At 44.3% G+C, this 18,027-nt stretch overlaps 1 protein-coding gene across 5 annotated transcripts in view; it reads left to right on the forward strand.

Annotated features, from left to right (window-relative positions):
- TTLL13 (tubulin tyrosine ligase like 13) overlaps positions 1–18,027 on the forward strand; it is a 653,894-nt gene that overhangs the window by 168,498 nt on the left and 467,369 nt on the right. For all 5 annotated transcript variants that reach the window (XM_086958162.1, XM_086958163.1, XM_086958165.1 and 2 more), the window contains one exon: positions 11,489–11,677. In XM_086958162.1, the coding sequence (XP_086814288.1) occupies positions 11,489–11,677 (189 nt within the window). The remainder of the gene's footprint in view (positions 1–11,488; positions 11,678–18,027) is intronic.

The raw sequence follows: 18,027 nt of genomic DNA on the forward strand, positions 1-18,027 counted from the left end.
AGACAGAGGGATGGATACCGAGGGAGGGAGACAGACAGAGGGAGGAGGGTGACAGAGGGAGGGAGACAGACAGAGGAAGGAGGGTGACAGGGTGGGAGACAGAGTGAGGGAGACAGAGTGAGGGAGACAGGGAGGTAGACAGAGGGTGATGGAGGGAGACAGAAGGAGGGAGACAGGCAGACAGAGGGAGACAGATAGAGGGTGACCGAGGGAGGGGGACAGAGGGAGGGTGACGGAGGGAGGGTGACGGAGGGAGGGAGACGGAGGGAGGGAGACTGAGGGAGACGGAGGGAGGGAGATGGAGGGAGGGTGACAGAGGGAGACAGAGGGAGGGAGACAGACAAAGGGAGACAGAGGGAGGGAGACAGAGGGAGGGAGACAGGCAGACAGAGGGAGACATATAGAGGGAGACAGATAGAGGGAGACAGATAGAGGGAGACAGATAGAGGGTGACGGAGGGAGGGAGATGGAGGGAGGGTGACAGAGGGAGGGAGACAGAGAGAGGGAGACGGAGGGAGGGAGACGGAGGGAGACAGAGGGTGACAGACAGAGGGAGGAGTGTGACAGAGGGAGGGAGACAGACAGAGGGAGGAGGGCAACAGAGGAAGGAGGGCGATAGAGGGTGGGAGACAGAGTGAGGGAGACCGAATAAGGGAGATAGAGTGAGGGAGACATAGTGAGGGAGACATAGTGAGGGAGACAGATTGGGGGAGACATAGTGAGGGAGACAGATTGGGGGAGACAGAGGGAGGGAGACAGAGGGACGCAGACAGAGGGATGCAGACAAAGGGACGCAGACAGACAGAGGGAGGAGGGTGACAGAGGGAGGGAGGGAGACAGACAGAGGGAGGGAGACAGACAGAGGGAGGGAGACAGACAGAGGGAGGGAGACAGACATAGGGAGGAGGGCGACAGAGGGTGTGAGGGAAACAGAGTGAGGGAAACAGAGTGAGGGAAACAGAGTGAGGGAAACAGAGTGAGGGAGACTGAGTGAGGGAGACTGAGTGAGGGAGACTGAGTGAGGGATACAGAGTGAGGGATACAGAGTGAGGGAAACAGAGGGAGGGAGACGGAGGGAGGGAGACTGATTGAGGGAGACTGATTGAGGGAGATTGATTGAGGGAGCGGGAAGGAGAGAGAGGGAGACAGAGTGAGGAAGAGGGAAGGAGAGAGAGGGAGACAGAGAGAGAGAGGGAGAGAGAGATGGAGACAGAGATAGAGGGAGTGAGAGGGAGACAGAGAGAGAGAGAGGGAGTGAGAGGGAGGGAGACAGTTGGAGTGAGTGAGACAGAGGGAGACAGAGGGAGACCGTGAGAGAGGGAGGGAGAGGGAGAGAGAGATAGAGAGAGATAGAGAGTGGGAGGGAGACAGAGAGAGAGAGAAAGAGAGAGAACGAGAGAGAAAGAGAGAGAGAGAGAGAGAGATGTGTGTATGCCAGGTGTGGTGGAATAGTGGACGAAGGCGTCGCTGCAGGGACCTGTGTTCAATCTCATGGTCACAGTTTTCTTTTGTTGCTCTAGCCCCGCCCCAATCCCCCACTGACCCCGCCACCACCAGTGCGGCCCTCGTACACAAACCACACGGTAAATTTGGCCCCCAAGAGAAAGTTTGTGAGTAACCATGACTTAGAGTGTGATATACTCAGGGAGAACACAGGCATATACCAGATGGAAGGCAATGAGAGGGTCAGTGAGAAGAAAGAAAGGAGAGAAAATAACTGAAAGTTTTAAGTCAAATGGAATTTTTCATGAAGGGTTTTAGTAAAATAGTAGGAGAAAGATTTGTAATGCACTATGCAATTTGAGGAGGTAAAACTGTAGGAAGAAACAACATACCATGGATCTATGTCCAGGGCAGATTGATTAAACATGCAATCTCATGCTGATCATTTAGACATTAGAAGTCTGAGCATGCTATGTGAAAGGCTGAGGCAGACCATTACAGTCACCAGTATCCCAACTTAGTACATGGTGTATATACTGCAGAAGGTGAGATTGTGCAGACTTCTTTGTTAGGGAACAGCTAATTTAATGATCTTTACTCGCTATTCTAACCAGGGTCCGTCTAGTGATAAAATAGGCCGGGCACCAAAATAAAAGAGGCCCCATTAGCGAAACGGATAGCTAAAAAAGTGCCCAGTATTGATAAATCGGGGCAGTTTTGAACTCGTAAAAACACGCTGGACAGGTGTTTTACGAGATATGGGAGACTGACTGCATTAGAGCTTGCTGTAGCAAATGTTTGCGGTGATACATTCCAGTGATAGTAAAAGTAAGCAGCAGGCCATCAAACCAAAATACAGATCCACAAAGAGCCAAAATACCAGACCACAGACAGACCTGCCACACTTCCATATAGGGTAGCCCTCTCTGGACTCTAAAAGCACTACATTAAAAGGTCATTTGTTGAGATGCAGCAATCAATAAGATGCTGCACAGAATAAACCAGCAATAGGGGCTTTAAGTGGAATGAAAAAACTAGGGAGTCTCACAAAGGGGCGTGGCCTATACAATTATGGGTGTGGCTTAAAAACATGCAAGCTAGAAATATGTGCTTAGCATAGTGTGCTGCTCGACTGGTATTTAGCTGCTTCTGTCATTACATCCAGATATATACTACAACAAGTAACATAAAACCTACGAAAACAAGTTAGGACTATTAGCTTTGAAATGGTTGTTAGATTTGTAAGATAAATAAGCAACAACAATGGCATCGTTGTATAGAATATTGAAAACGTTTCATTTCTGAAATGATGACACTGAAAGAACTATAACAAGTCTCTTTGAAGTTACCTCAAAGGCTGTGAAGGGTGGTGCTGCTGCAGAGTTAAGATTTTTTTCTCACATTGAGGGCCAAAATGCAGAACCCTTAGGGACCCGTCTCAGCACCTGCTTCACCGGCAGGACCCGGCCCACTTAAAGCCCTGCCAGCAATTTATGATTTATTTTGTGTGAGTAAAACGGAGTTTCCATCACACAGCATGTGCCAAAAACGCTTTACTGTGATAGAGGCAATAATGGTACAAAGGTGTTTACCTTGATGCCTAAATACAAAAACGTCACATGTGAACCACAAAGATGGTAATCTTAAATAGAATAACTCCTCTTTCGACATCCATTGCCCCCGACATATTAGCTGAGCTACTACCGTGTGTATACCTGAAGAAATGGTTGTTGCATTTATTCCTTCTTTGAGATATTCTTAAGCTCAGGGACGAGGAGGCCTTTTTAAAAGCACATTCCGCATGGCCTGACACCACTGTACTTTTGTATCTGCCCATTTACTTAATCACACTAGGGCTGAAGCAACATCCATGAAAGGGTGGTGGTGTGAGTGGTATAAGCTCGAAAGAAAATAAACAAGCTGCCATCTAATTACAGATTGATTGCCCTACTAGATACAGAGAAGTCTTCGCCCTTGTTTTATTGCAGCAAAGAAATATTTATCTTCTAAACTATGGCTTTATTCTGAAATTATAAACGAATTTCTTTGAGAATGTTTTTGTCAACAACACTGTACTAGTGCTGCAAATACTGGTAAATGATGTTCTTCATCTCACATTACACAGAATTTTTAAACTGTTACCTTTAGCTTTTCGCCTGTTGCAGGAACTGCTGTACTAGTGGGAATTGAATTGAGGGGGGGAATCCTTGCACGCTGACTTGCCGCCATCTTGCATGTTAGCGCTCTAGTCTTTTACATCACCAGGGCTATATTAAGACTGATGACGCGACCGCGCAGCGAGTAAGAAGCTGCTGTATCTTAGCTAGCGCGAGAATCACGTCTTGAATAGTACTCGGAAACAGCATTAAAGTGCTTTTATGTTGTAAATAGAATTTTTAAACTGTTACCTTTAGCTTTTCCCCTGTTGCAGGAACTGCTGTACTAGTGGGAATTGAATTGAGGGGGAAATCCTTGCATGCTGACTTGCCGCCATCTTGCAAGTTAGCGCTCTAGTCTAGTCTTTTACATCACCAGGGCTATATTAAGCCCGATGACGCGACCGCGCAGCGGACACGTGCAGCGAACGCGCCGCTGGCGCTCCAAAGGCAAGCCCATCTGCGCCCGTCCACGCCTGTCCGAGCCCCTCCGGTACCAGGGGCCAGACCCCCCTGTCAGTTCTCTATCAGGAAAACTACGGTACAGCCCGAACTTACTCAAATCTTTTAACTCACCCTTAGACCCTGCTTGCCTTCATTCCATTGACCCGAATCAATGGAATCATGGGTGTAAGCACTGTTTACACAGCTTTCAGGGCCCTAGTTATACTACTCCATGTGCAGTAAAATCGTATCAAAGTTTTAAGTTATTTTTATTGAATTGTCGTTCTCTTCCAAAACATTCGGTGGAAATATCCTTACTCCTTATGGAGAAATGCCCGGATGTGTTATTCTTAACGGAAACGTGGCTGAATACATTTACTGACCCTACCCATCCATTTACTGGCTCTTCCTCCTGGCTATACAATACACAGACTTGATCGAACCCATGGTAAAGGGGGCGGAATTGCTATAATTTTAAAGACTCATTTCACTTGCAGAGCCCTGGGCAGTCCCCTAATGAATTGCGAAAACCTTCATTTTGCAATTGGACTTACTCCGACGCTAACCTTCTCAGGGATTCTGGTCTATCGCCCGCAAGGACCCATAGGTCAATTCTGTGATTTACTAATTGACGTGGCCTCCAAATTAGCAATTTCAACTGCTAATTTGACCATCTTGGAGATTTTAACATCCATTTTGATGATATGAACTCTAAGCTTGCAACTGAATTGATTTCTGATTTAGCGGCTATACAGTTATCTCAAGTAGTTCAGCTAGCAACACATGCAAAAGGGCACCTTTTGGACCCTATTTCTTCTGGTCTGAAGGAACTCTCTTGCCAATCACCATTAATTATTCCTTGGTCGGATCATTTTCTTATTCCTTTTTCTTGGTCCCCTGTTTGTTATCCCTTCAACTCAATTAGTTTATTCTAAGTCCCGATGCTGGTCAAAACTCCCATTTTACTCCTGGACGGCAACACTGGAGAAATCCAAACCTGTTTTTACATCAGATCCAATAGTGGCCAATGTGAACTTTGACAATTGGATTAATAATTCCCTGGACTTAGTCCTCCCTGAACTATTATTAAGCTTCATAAAGGTCATAATAAAGCTGTTTGGTATACCCCTAAGCTTCGAGAATTGAAACCATTGTGTAAGAAAGCTGAAAGAAGTTGGAGAAGGAATTTTTCCTCAGAAAAGAAGCAGGAATACAAGAAGACTATTAATAATTATAAAATGGAAATTAGAAACACCCAAGCTCTCTACTATGAGAAGACCATTGCTTCGGCTGCTAATTCATCTCGAGAAACTTTTAAAATTGTCAAGAATGTAATAAATGTCCGTTCTTTCTCTGATCCTACTGCCTCATCAGACCAGCGCTGTGATGAAATGGCGGAATGTTTTCAAAATAAAATTAAGAATATTTGCGTAGGTTTCGCATCCACTGAAGATTTCATTTCCATCCACCACGATAAACCCTCTATAGAAGGCAAGGAAATTAGTCTAGCGAATTTTCCTACAATGGACTATAATTGTCTGTTAGCGATGGTCGATCGAGTAAAAAGTGGATCACCTAATGACCCTGTACCTCTTAGTATCCTGAAGCTGGTACTAGTCAGTAGGTCCTGTTCTTCTAGATGTGGTTAAATCCTCTATTATGTCTGGAGTTCGCCCTCTGCCCTGGAAAAAAGCCATGTTAAGGGCTTTGCTGAAGAAACCTACCTTGGATCCTGACTGTCTCACCAACTATCGTCCGATTTCAGTTCTCCCTGGACCTCGCAAAATCCTGGAAAAGCATTTAAATATTACTCTTTCTGCCCACTTAGAATCGAATCATCTCCTTTATCAAACTCAAACAGGATTTCGTCCTGGTCACGTCACTGAGACAGCTCTTCTAGCTGTCATGGAAGAATCAAGAAAAATTCTCGACTCTGGAGGATCCTCAGCTGTGCTCTTACTCGATCTAAGTGCAGCATTTGATACGGTGAATCACCATATCTTGATTGACCGTCTTAGAAATTTAGGAGTGACAGGAATAGCACTAACCTGGTTGAGGTCCTTCTTGGAAGAACTTTCCTTACAAGTATTTGAGGGTGGAACTCTGTCTAAATCCTGGCCCCTCTCATGTGGAGAACCGCAGGGGTCTTCACTGAGCCCTACGCTCTTTAATGCGTATATGGCCCCACTGGCAGAAATCATACAGCCATATGGAGTAAATGTTGTGTCATATGCTGATGATACTCAGATGGTGGTTTCACTCAACCAGTCTGACTCATCCTCATCCACATCCCGCCTCTGCACTTGCCTTGAAGAAGTGGCCAAATGGATGCATTATTCTCATCTGAAATTGAATGGGGGTAAGACAGAGCTTATGCTCCTTGGCAATCCTCTTTTATTTAAACCAACAGAGATGTGGCTGAAGTGGAGGGTGGCTTTTTTCCTATAATGTAGCCAGGCTTTGAAATTCACTCCCCCTCCAGCTACGGAAAGAAACTAATCACCTGCCTTTTCGGAAGCTGTTGAAGACCTGGCTATTCCCCAGATAAGTTTCATAGGCCTCTTCCTGCTGCTAGCGCTGTGATGCCTATGGGTAGCCATGCGCTTTACAAATGCTACTTCTATTCTATTCTATTCTATTCTATCAGGAACTTGCGCTGATGTTTCTATTGATTGAAGTGCAGTCTTCAAAACTATAACTGTGGCACATCCATGGAAGAAATGTAAAAAGGGGGGGCATCGACCCCAGATTGCTCGTTGTTATTCAGATTTTGAACAGGGGAGGGCGGTAATACAGCATCCTATTTGCTTGGCTCTTGGCAGATGGTTTACATGGGCACAGCTAATGTGCCTTGACCTTGTGAACGATTTGCTATCTTTATCAACTGGCTTGTGAGTGAACACAAGGGAAAGGAAGATATCCACCATCAGAAATATGTTGGCTTTCCTGTTATAATTTTCAATTTGATTTGTAGTGGGATTATAATGTTTTTCAAGGTTTACTTTTTTTCTCATGAATGGTGTTTATTTCCTTCCCACCTTCTTTCATTCCTATTTCTCAATTCTTCTTTTATTCCTGTGCGAATTCCCTTCTTTGTACCTTTTCCTTGGATTTGTTCTTGCAAGTAACATTTCATTATTTTGCCCACCTCCCTGCCTCTCTCATTTCCTAGCACTTACATCAATGCACTCCCTTTTCCAGCAGACTAGTACAATCCACCTATGTCCAGGATGAGCATGGATGGGTTTATGTTTGCACCGCATTAAGATTTAGAACAGAACTTTGCCGTATATACCTCTTTGAGTCCACACAAGTCCCAATAATAAGTCTTTTCAGATGGCTTCTTCAGACCCAGTGTTTTCTATCTGACTTCAGGGGAGAGTGCCCCTTGCAAAACAACAGTGCGCTCCACAGTGTTCATATCCAGTCACCTCCAGCTGCCCCTCAGTGCACAATGTGCTTAGCTCGTGTCTTTTGTAAGTTTAGAATTTTGCAATTAAACCGTTAGATGTACCTTCATACCCCTCCCCTCCCCCACCTCAGCGCCTTGAGACCCTCACGGGTGAGTAACGCGCGTACAATTCCCTGATTGATTGATTGATTGATTGATTGATACTGCTTGTGAGGCATATCAATTCCTGACTTACAACAACTTACACACTCACACACACCTTGTCCACATCTGGCCGGTCCTTCATAGTGGTGGCTGGAGACAAATGGAATCGCCCCCCCCCCCCGCTTTCTTTGTGTGATCTCTCATGAGCAGCCTCTCATGAAGATTTAAAGGCTTACCTCTTCTCACTAAAGTAACCTGGTCGCCTTTCGCTTCTGAGTCATGAACGCCAGGACACTAGTCGGAGATAACAGGTTAATGGTGAACAGTCCAAACACACTTTCCTGCGGCTCTAGTCTTCACGCAAATAACAAAGTTCAACTCGATCAAGATGTTCTAGCTGATATACGAGGTTTGTATTGCTTGGTGCTTGCGGGACATTGCCATACTGCCTTGTTCTTTGTCTTGAGATACCAAGACAGAATGGGCACATACATTTACAGTTTATTTTACACTGTTGGGCCACGCATATTGAGTTAAGGATAGATTTTTGTCAACCATGTGGGTTTATGTTTATTGGAAAGCAATGCTGCAACTGTGCTCCAGCAGGCATGTTAGAGAATTCCCCAGTACACTTAATCTTTGTGGTCTGTGGAGTGTTTAGTGTTGTCGTGCATTATCCTTCATAGGGGAAAGAAGGAGCACTGCTTTATATGTTTATATTAAACACAGTCTCTCTGGGTTGTACAGGTGATTTTGTGAAGTGGCTGGTCTTCTTTTGGCACCACCAGTTTCAAGCTTCATTTTGAAAAGGAGGCAGAAAGAATGAAATTGAACTTGGTGCTCCTGGGGATGTATGTCGGCCCAGAATGGATTCCCACACATTTTTGCTCAGATTGTGTTGTGCGCACAATAAACTAGTACACAGTGGGTGCCTATTCCTGTTTCTGAGCTGCACTGTCAGCAGCTCATGCCCCAACCCATACATTTATGCACTGTGATGCATCCCTTATGCTCTGTGCATGTTTACAGAAGATGTTCATGACATGGTCTTTGTCCTTTTGTATAAGGGGACACACTTCTCATAGGCATGCTGTTCAGACTATCCTAAAATATTGATGGGTACAACACTTTATGGAATAATATTCTTTTTAGAGGTGACTGTATGCAGAGTGATCTTTGTTGTCACAATCTAAGCTTTAAGAAAGCAAAGCTCCATCCCATTCTCCATGAAGGATTACATCCTTGTTGGACCTCTTGCCCTGGACTGAGACCCTGCTCATAGTTCATATGAGAACCTGTTAGGCATGGCACAGCAATGTGCAGTAAACAGTGAACTGAAGGCATAGGAGGTGACCCATGCTCCCAAACGGCGCTCAGATCGTGTCTTACGCTGACGACACCCAGCTCTTGTTCACATACGACAAGAATGAGGTGTTCGATGGGATCCGCATCAGAGGCTGCCTAGAAGCAGTCTTTGATTGGTTCAAAAGACACGGCTTAAAATGCAACTCCGATAAATCGGAGCTGCTTTTTTTGGGATGTGTCTCTGAACCAAACTGGAAAAGTTGGTGGCCACAAGACCTGTTTCCACCGGTTAATGCAAGTACCAAGGCTAAAAATCTAGGTGTCATTGTTGACAATGAGTTAACCTTTGGGCCTCAAATATCCTGTCTTTCGGGGAAATGTTTCGGGATCCTGCGGATGCTCAGGAAATTCCTCCCCTTGATTTCTATGAACCATCGAAGGGTCATTGTCCAAGCACTTGTCGGGTCGCGTTTGGACTATGCAAATGCCCTCTATCTAGGACTCCCTAAATATCTCGTGAGGAGACTTCAAGTAGTCCAAAATTCAGCTGCCAGGGCTATTTATGGACTCCCTAGACGAGCTAGTGCTTCTGACTTGTTGAAGGAACTGCACTGGCTTCCTATAGCCAAGAGGGCTCTCTTTAAAAGCCTGACGCTGACCTACAAGGCCCTTCATGACTCCGGCCCTAGGTACATTAGGAAGCGCCTTGCTCTTTACAAGCCGAGCAGAACTTTGCGATCTGCCTCCTTGTCTAAAATGGTTGTTCCGTCCATCAAGCGAACCAGACAAGGGGGGGCGCTCTTTTCATTACCTGGCCCCGCGCGCCTGGAATGAGCTTCCCATTTCTTTCAGACAGGCCCCTAGTCTGATGTCGTTCAGAAAGGCATTAAAAACCTGGCTGTTTACCAGTTAACTTCGCTGTTCCTTTTATTCTGCAGTTATGTTTCCTCTTCTTAAAGGACCTCTTCGCTAAAGCGCCGGGACACTCCTACTGGAGTAGCCGTTGCGCTATAGAAGAACCCAAATAACATAACATAACGATAGTGAAGGTACATCAAGGGTGTCGGTGGACCATGTCAAAAGGGCATATTACATGGCTTACCAAAGCCCTAGAGGGCCATAGTGGGAGAGGTTGTATGACATTATAATGCATGCCTTTACATCACAAGTTTTACAACGCATGCTGTTACAACGCATTTCGCTTTGGGGTGCTGGATAGTGAATAGTTTAATTTACTATTCCAACTCCAGTTCCCGTGGATAGTAGGGAAGGTGTTGGATAGTAAATTAAATCTATTCCCTATCCTAGAGCACCCCCCAGCGCAATGCGTTGTAATGACATGCGTTGTAAAACTTGCGATGTAAAGCCATGCGTCGTAAAAGTTGCGTTGAAAAGGATATTCCCCAGTGGGAGCATTCATTACAGAAAAGTGCATAGATGTGAAGGCTGCACTTGCACTGCTTTGATGTCATGCACAAAAGCAGTAAAAGAGAAGCAAAATCCAGAGTTTTCTAGTTTCTTCTGAAAAGCTAATGTTTCCTTTGTTGGTGTTTTAGCGATTATAATCAGTTTTATTTGAAAACCGCAAATCCAAGTACTTTAATTTTCCAAGTCCATAGATAATTGGTGTTAAACTTGTTCCGTCCTTGAGTTCTTTTGATATAATTTGAAAATGAATGTGATCCAAACATCTGATATAGATGGGGTAGTAATACTAATTTAAAACAATGTTGTATTGGCAGTGCATGACCTAACAACCCTTCTAATTTCTATTGGTCATGGGCTTATTTAACGTTTGGCTCGATAATTATGATGGACCATTTTCCTCTTGCATAAGTTGCTATATTTATTTGTAGACTTACTTGTTAAGTAATAATGACTTTTATAAACATTTCCAGACCCTGTTTTTATGTTATAAATTATTAACCTGGGTAAAGTAAATGATTGTCAGCTCTAAGACTAAAAATATGTAATTAGGACTCTCCTTCAACCTGTTTTTTTTGTTTTTTATTTATAAATGTTATCACATTTAGAAAGGGAGACAATTATGGTCAGGATTTCATCCCTCCATCTGGGCATTGACCTCATTAAGTTCATAATGTATACCAATGGCTTGTGACTTAGTGGAAGTGTTTGCTTGGGCTTTTGGGTTAACCCTACATTGAATTTTAAACTGTGGTAAATTGACTTCTGCATAAATGACACTATTTGAAGGTATCGTTAAAAAACCATTATGGAATGCGGTGGTTATTCTATGACCTCTGTTCTCGAGGTCCATCAAGCACAGGTAGCGTAGCATTTTATTATTTAAACTGAGTAAGGTGAAGTCATACTTTTATAAGGATTGCTGTTTTTTGTTACACAAAGCACAGTTGAATCTGCAGGAAGATCAGTAGAGGAACGCCAAAGACAATGTTTGCTAGCTAGTACGTGAATTGGTAAATATTTATATGACTTGAGCAATACGAGGTTATTATGCAGAGACTTTTTTTGATCTAGCTTAGTCAATTGTTTTTCAAATACCAATGAAAAGTATACAATGCATTGGATTCTCATTCATGATTGCCTCTGCTTTTCATTGCAGGCGAGAACAATTGGAAAGTAATCAGGCTGTCTGGCTGGAACAGTCAGAGAAATACGAGGATGGCCATTTGGGCGGCTTCCGCCGCATATTTCCCAGTGAAAAGTCAGACAAGTATGAGAAGTTCTTCAAACACAATGGGTCCTTATTTCATGAGACTGCTGCATCTAAAGCAAGGGAGGAATGTGCTAGGTAAGCTATCCACCCAGAAAGAAAGGAGGTTAAATGTTAGGTGTGTGACTGCCAGTTCTTTTGGTTGATATGAAGAATTATCTCAGAAAGACTAATTGTGTAACAGATTTACCAATGACTAAGATTAAAGGGGATTAAAGGGCTGAAGCCACACAACTACCTTATGTGGCAATCAATACCTAAGATCCTGCTGATGTCCATAGTGCTTCATCTCGTGGTGAGTCCTGCTGCATCCACTCAACACATCCTCACTTCCATTGCTAGATTTGGGCACCAGTAGCTGGATCACACTTTCCCTATGGTCGATCCTCTGCAGCTAACTTTGAATGACAATGTATACTAGGATGAAGTTGTGGTGGTACTGAGTAAAAGAAGACCTCCAATGCATATGTAGTTATTCTGTCACCTTAATCTTTCAATTACATGATAATCCTTTATTTTAAAAAAAATATCGGAGTTTTACAGCAATAAACATAGAATCAATATAAGAACAAAAAGAAAAAACATTTCCGCTTTTGACCGGTGCTACTGACAATATAGTGTGAACATCGTCTACGTCATTCCAAATAGTGTATATACAACCCATGGCTTTACAAACATTTCAAAGTGCACCCACCACAGATTGAATTTAAGAAGTACGTCCTGACAATGGACAGAGCCTGACCATCGACCTGCATTATCACATAATCCACAATCGTATACCCTGGCAAGTTGTATTTAATCTAATTTGTCTAACCAAAGTCACCGCAAGCCAACTTTGTATGGTGTCCAGATGTCTCTGGGGCTCGAGCGCGTTGAAAGAAGTTCCCAGTAGCATGACAGTTGATCCCTACAATATGTTATGGCTTTCCCCCAGGCATTTACAGTTCTGGGTGATGTTGCTCTCCAGTGCATGACCACCCATCTTTTTGCAAGGAGTAACATTAGGAACGTGAGCTTTTTAGCAGATGTCGGGGTGTTATTTATTTTATTTATAAAGTTTTATACAGCGCAAACAAGATCCCAAAGGATATCAGAGCGCTTTACAATTGGAGGGAAGTAAAGGTAATAAATGCAGTATCAGCATCAAATAAGAATACCAAACAGAACAGTTAAAAACAAAAGGGGTCAGCAGATAATAAGACAGAACTGGTACATATCGAACTAGGAAGGGAGCAGATTATAAGCTAAAGAAGAATAGCACCAACGCTGGCCTTAAAGGTGTAAGTCCAATCCCTTTGAGCAGAGGATCCAAACCCATTTAAGGTAAGAACTTGTTCATCAGGAATCTTTTAGCTGTCAATTGGAAAGCAACCGTGGAAGAGATTCTGCGTACTTCTGGTGGGAGAGAGTTCCAGATTGTCAGGGCAGAACCTCAGAAAGCTCAGTGACACGTTCTCTTTTTGCAAAAGATCGGTGGCTTAAGGAGGAAAGAGTTAGCACTTCTAGAAGGTCTACTTCCTCTGGACAATACTTGCTTTTGCGCTAGATAACTGGGGGGCTTTAAAATGTTCGTTCGTAGGGCAACCTATTTAGAGATTTCAGGACTGGGGATATGTGCGCATTTCTTTTGGTAGCAGTAACCAATCTGGCAGCAGCGTTCAACTATGCCCTTAGTGGGGCCAAGGTATATTTGGGGCGGCCACAGAGTGTAGCACTGCCATAGTCTAGCCTTGGCAAAACAAGTGCCTGGACCACCTGCTTGAAGTTAGCTTGTGAAAGGAATGGTTTGAGATTCCAGAGTATCCTCATCAGGTGATGAACTCCCTTGCACACATTGCTAATATGGTTCTTCATGTTCAGATGCTTCTCCAGGGTGATTCAGAGAGATTTGGCTTAGTCAATAATGAAGGGGGAGCAGTTGAAGGCAGTGAGGTGGTTCATCCAGAGGTCTAACTTGGGGATGTGATTCGGAGGAGGAATGAGAAGGAATTCCATTTGTTGAGCAGGAGGTGGTTCTCGGTTAACCAGTTTTGAGAATTCGTTAAAGTAGTGTTGAGTGAAATGAGGTTATCCGGGGAGGAGATTTTCAGATAGAGTTGCCTATCATCCGCATATATATGGAAGAGAATGTTTGTGGAATTTAGTGCATTAGCTAATGGTTCCAAGAACAAGTTGAAGAGAATTGGAGATAGGGTGGACCCTTGGGGGACCCCCATGGATACTGGAGAGGGCTTGGAGAGAAAGTGGTTTGCCTTGACTCTTTGGGATCTGTGCTGGAGGAAGGACGAGAACCATTGCAACACCCGCCCAGGAAGGCCCATCCTGTTCTTCAAAATGAATAGGAGGTTTTCGTGATTGACAGTGTCAAATGCAGAGGAAAGGTACAGGAGGATTAGGAGGCAAGATTCATTATGGTCAAGCATTTTTAAAATGTCATCCATAATGTGAGTGAGAGCCGATTCAGTGCTGTGCCCACTCCGAACACCAGATTGATATTGGTCCAGGAGTTGGAAATTCTCGATGTGAGCACATAGTTTTGATTGGATGCATTTTTCTAGGAGTTTGGCTAGAGTGGGGGTGTTAGACATATGGCAGAAGTTGTTAAGGTCTACTTCCTCTGGACAATACTTGCTTTTGCGCTAGATAACTGGGGGCTTCAAAATGTTCGTTCGTAGGGCAACCTATTTAGAGATTTCAGGACTGGGGATATGTGCGCATTTCTTTTGGTAGCAGTAACCAATCTGGTAGCAGCGTTCAACTATGCCCTTAGTGGGGCCAAGGTATATTTGGGGCGGCCACAGAGTGTAGCACTGCCATAGTCTAGCCTTGGCAAAACAAGTGCCTGGACCACCTGCTTGAAGTTAGCTTGTGGAAGGAATGGTTTGAGATTCCAGAGTAACCTCATCAGGTGATGAACTCCCTTGCACACATTGCTAATATGATTCTTCATGTTCAGATGCTTCTCCAGGGTGATTCCGAGAGATTTGGCTGAGTCAATAATGAAGGGGGAGCAGTTGAAGGCAGTGAGGTGGTTCATCCAGAGGTCTAACTTGGGGATGTGATTCGGAGGAGGAATGAGAAGGAATTCCATTTGTTGAGCAGGAGGTGGTTCTCGGTTAACCAGTTTTGAGAATTCGTTAAAGTAGTGTTGAGTGAAATGAGGTTATCCGGGGAGGAGATTTTCAGATAGAGTTGCCTATCATCCGCATATATATGGAAGAGATTGTTTGTGGAATTTAGTGCAGTAGCTAATGGTTCCAAGAACAAGTTGAAGAGAATTGGAGATAGGGTGGACCCTTGGGGGACCCCCATGGATACTGGAGAGGGCTTGGAGAGAAAGTGGTTTGCCTTGACTCTTTGGGATCTGTGCTGGAGGAAGGACGAGAACCATTGCAACACCCGCCCAGGAAGGCCCATCCTGTTCTTCAAAATGAATAGGAGGTTTTCGTGATTGACAGTGTCAAATGCAGAGGAAAGGTACAGGAGGATTAGGAGGCAAGATTCATTATGGTGAAGCATTTTTAAAATGTCATCCATAATGTGAGTGAGAGCCAATTCAGTGCTGTGCCCACTCCGAACACCAGATTGATATTGGTCCAGGAGTTGGAAATTCTCGATGTGAGCACATAGTTTTGATTGGATGCATTTTTCTAGGAGTTTGGCTAGAGTGGGGATGTTAGACATAGGCCAGAAGTTGTTACGGTCAACACTATCTGCGTTAGTTTTTTTTTAGTTTAGATGATACCTGAGCTGCCTTTAGGCAATCCGTGATCGTGCCTTATGCCAGTAACACTTTGACAATCCTTCTCCAGATGGGGATGATGACATCCTTGATTTCTTTCAAGATGGAAGGTGGCTACGGGTCGCTGAAGAGATTAGATGGGTTGATACTCTGGATATTCTTACTAATGTCTCTCTCGCTGAGAGGAGTGATGGTGCCCCATGAGGCTTTGTTCTTGGTGCTCAGGCTGATTGGTTTCAGCTTCTATAAGAGGGCCAAAGGTGGCGAGGACCCATAAGGTGGCAGTAGAGCCTTCTTAGAAACAAGTTCAATATTGATGAGTCTTGATTTCTCAGAAACGAAAGCAGCCAGTTCGTCGCATGAAGGTGGGCTGACTCCAGAGTCAGAGTAGGTTGGAGCTTCCACCGATTGCTGTTTAAGCGGTTCAAAAAGTTTCTTGGGGCGGTTAGAGGCTAAGTTGGGATCTGAAGTAGTCGGCCTTAGCACTCTTGATTTGTTTGTTATATGAACTCCTAACCGCTTTAAGGATTTTTAGCTGATCCGAGGATACCTTGGATCTCCAATATCGTTCAATTGCCCTAAAGTTGCGGCGTTCTGAGTTTAAGTTGTCGTTGAACCACGGTTTGGATATTTTTGTTGAGGCATTTTTTTGTTGGAGTGGTGCAATGGAATCCATGATGCTAGAAATAGTGCAGTTTTAGAAGTCAGTAAGTATATGAACCTCAAACATGTCATCTTGGGAGGAGAGGGCATCTTTACAGTGGGACGCTAGTTCATCTGTATTGATAGATCCGAGGTCTCTTTTCCAAATCTTTGATTTCGTAGGTTGAGCTTTCCTCAGAGACACCTCTCTGTTAATATAGAAGAAGATGCTGTAATGGCCGGACCAATCGTAAGGAGTATCCAGAGTGATGGTGTGTCCTTTTGTGATGATGAGGTCCGGAATTTCTCCTTTATTATGGTTTGCCCGGTCCCAATGTTGAATCAACTCGTGATCACTTATGAATGATTTAAGGCATGTTACAGCATGTCATTGGGTTAGACCAGTGAAGGTTGAAATCGCAGAGGAAGATTTGGGACATTACGGAATCTACATTGCCAGAGATGATTTCCATTAATTGTTTGATGAAGGGGAGATTGTCCTCTGGGGGTGGGGGGATGAAATGTGTGAAGTTTGCACACCGTAAGGTTGTTACTTGAGATGTTGAGACAAAGGTATTCGCAGGAGGATGGCTTAGAGGCCTCCGAGTGGGAAACCAAGAGAGTGCTTCGATATATACAAGCTAGGTCACCGCCCAGCTTCATAGCTCTGTCTAGATGAATTATGTCATGGGTAGGAGGCTCCAGGGGATCTAGGATAGGAGTGGAAGAGGGATTGAGCCAAGTTTCAGTGAGGATGATGATGTCTAATTAATTGTGTTGGATGAGGTCGAAAATCAGAAGCATGTTTACTGGCTGACCTGCAGTTGAGTAGTACGCATTTAAGATATACCAGTGTATGAGGGGAAGGAGTCTGGGTGATGTTCACTCTCAAGTGGTTGTGATTATTAATGAGTCTAAGATTGTGCAGGGGTTCTCTTTTCGGGTTGGAATGAATGGCTTGAATTTGTCCCAGAGGTATCTTGTTGGTGTCTGGAGTAGGCGAGTAAGAGTTGAGTAGGTCATCAATATCATTAGACGCTAGATAGGCCTTCAGTCTTCTGGGGTTGAAGGGGGCGTTAGGTAGGGGTTTGGTAATGTTATGTAATATTAAGGTTATGTATGTATCCCAGCAGTGCCACCAGGGGAGTTTGTGCCATGGTTTGCTCAGTTAGTTACTCAATGTGTGTGAGTACCTCCGCCCAGTATGTGGCTACAGGGTGGCACTCCCAGGCCACATGTAGGAGCGTAGCCCAATGGGGACCTCATCTCCAGCAACACGTGTCAGGGCGTAATCCCATACGATGTAGTTGTGTTGGGTGCGATACATGTGGTGCAAATATTTTAAATGGATCAGCCTTAGGCGGTAATTGGGAGAGAGTTGCTCTAATTGACTACAACTGAAGTCCCATTGTTAATCTGTGATTTCTTCTCCGATGTCTACTACCCAGGCTGTGCGTGCCTGGGGAACTATGAGCGGGGATTCTCTTTGTGTATTGGAATATAGTCTAGTTATCAGTTACGTGCATTGGACACTGTGATTATATGTTCCAGCGCCGGCACCTGTGCTGGGGCTTTGGGGAATGTGTTGTATCTTGACCTACATGCAGCTCTTATCTGGTAATACAGTAGACTATCCGATGCAGAGGGTAGTGGTGAGCTATAGATTTGTTGGAGTGTGAGGAACTCCCCTTCTGGGTACAAATCACTACTGACCACAAGTTTATTTGTCTATGCTCTAGCCTTAGCTGTGTTTTCCAGCAACTAAGTTGTCAGTGTGTTGTTTGCTAATGGCATTGATGGTGCATATAATACACTTAGGTTCGCACTTTTGCAGAGCCCCTTTCAGGCCCAACGTAAGGTTTTTAGTAGTATTGATTTCAAGTCAAGGGCGTTTGTATGTTTGGTAAAAGGCCCGGTTCAGAGGTAGGGGTGCCACCCTGTCTATCTCAATGGCCACGTGAAGTTAAAAGCGTGTTGGATGTTGCCAAAAATGTAAGAATTGGGCCGGGGCACTGTTTGCGTATAATTCAAAGTCCCAGCGCCA

Source organism: Lissotriton vulgaris, chromosome 2_1, assembly GCF_964263255.1.
Source record: "Lissotriton vulgaris chromosome 2_1, aLisVul1.2, whole genome shotgun sequence".
Classification (NCBI taxonomy): Eukaryota; Metazoa; Chordata; class Amphibia; order Caudata; family Salamandridae; genus Lissotriton; species Lissotriton vulgaris.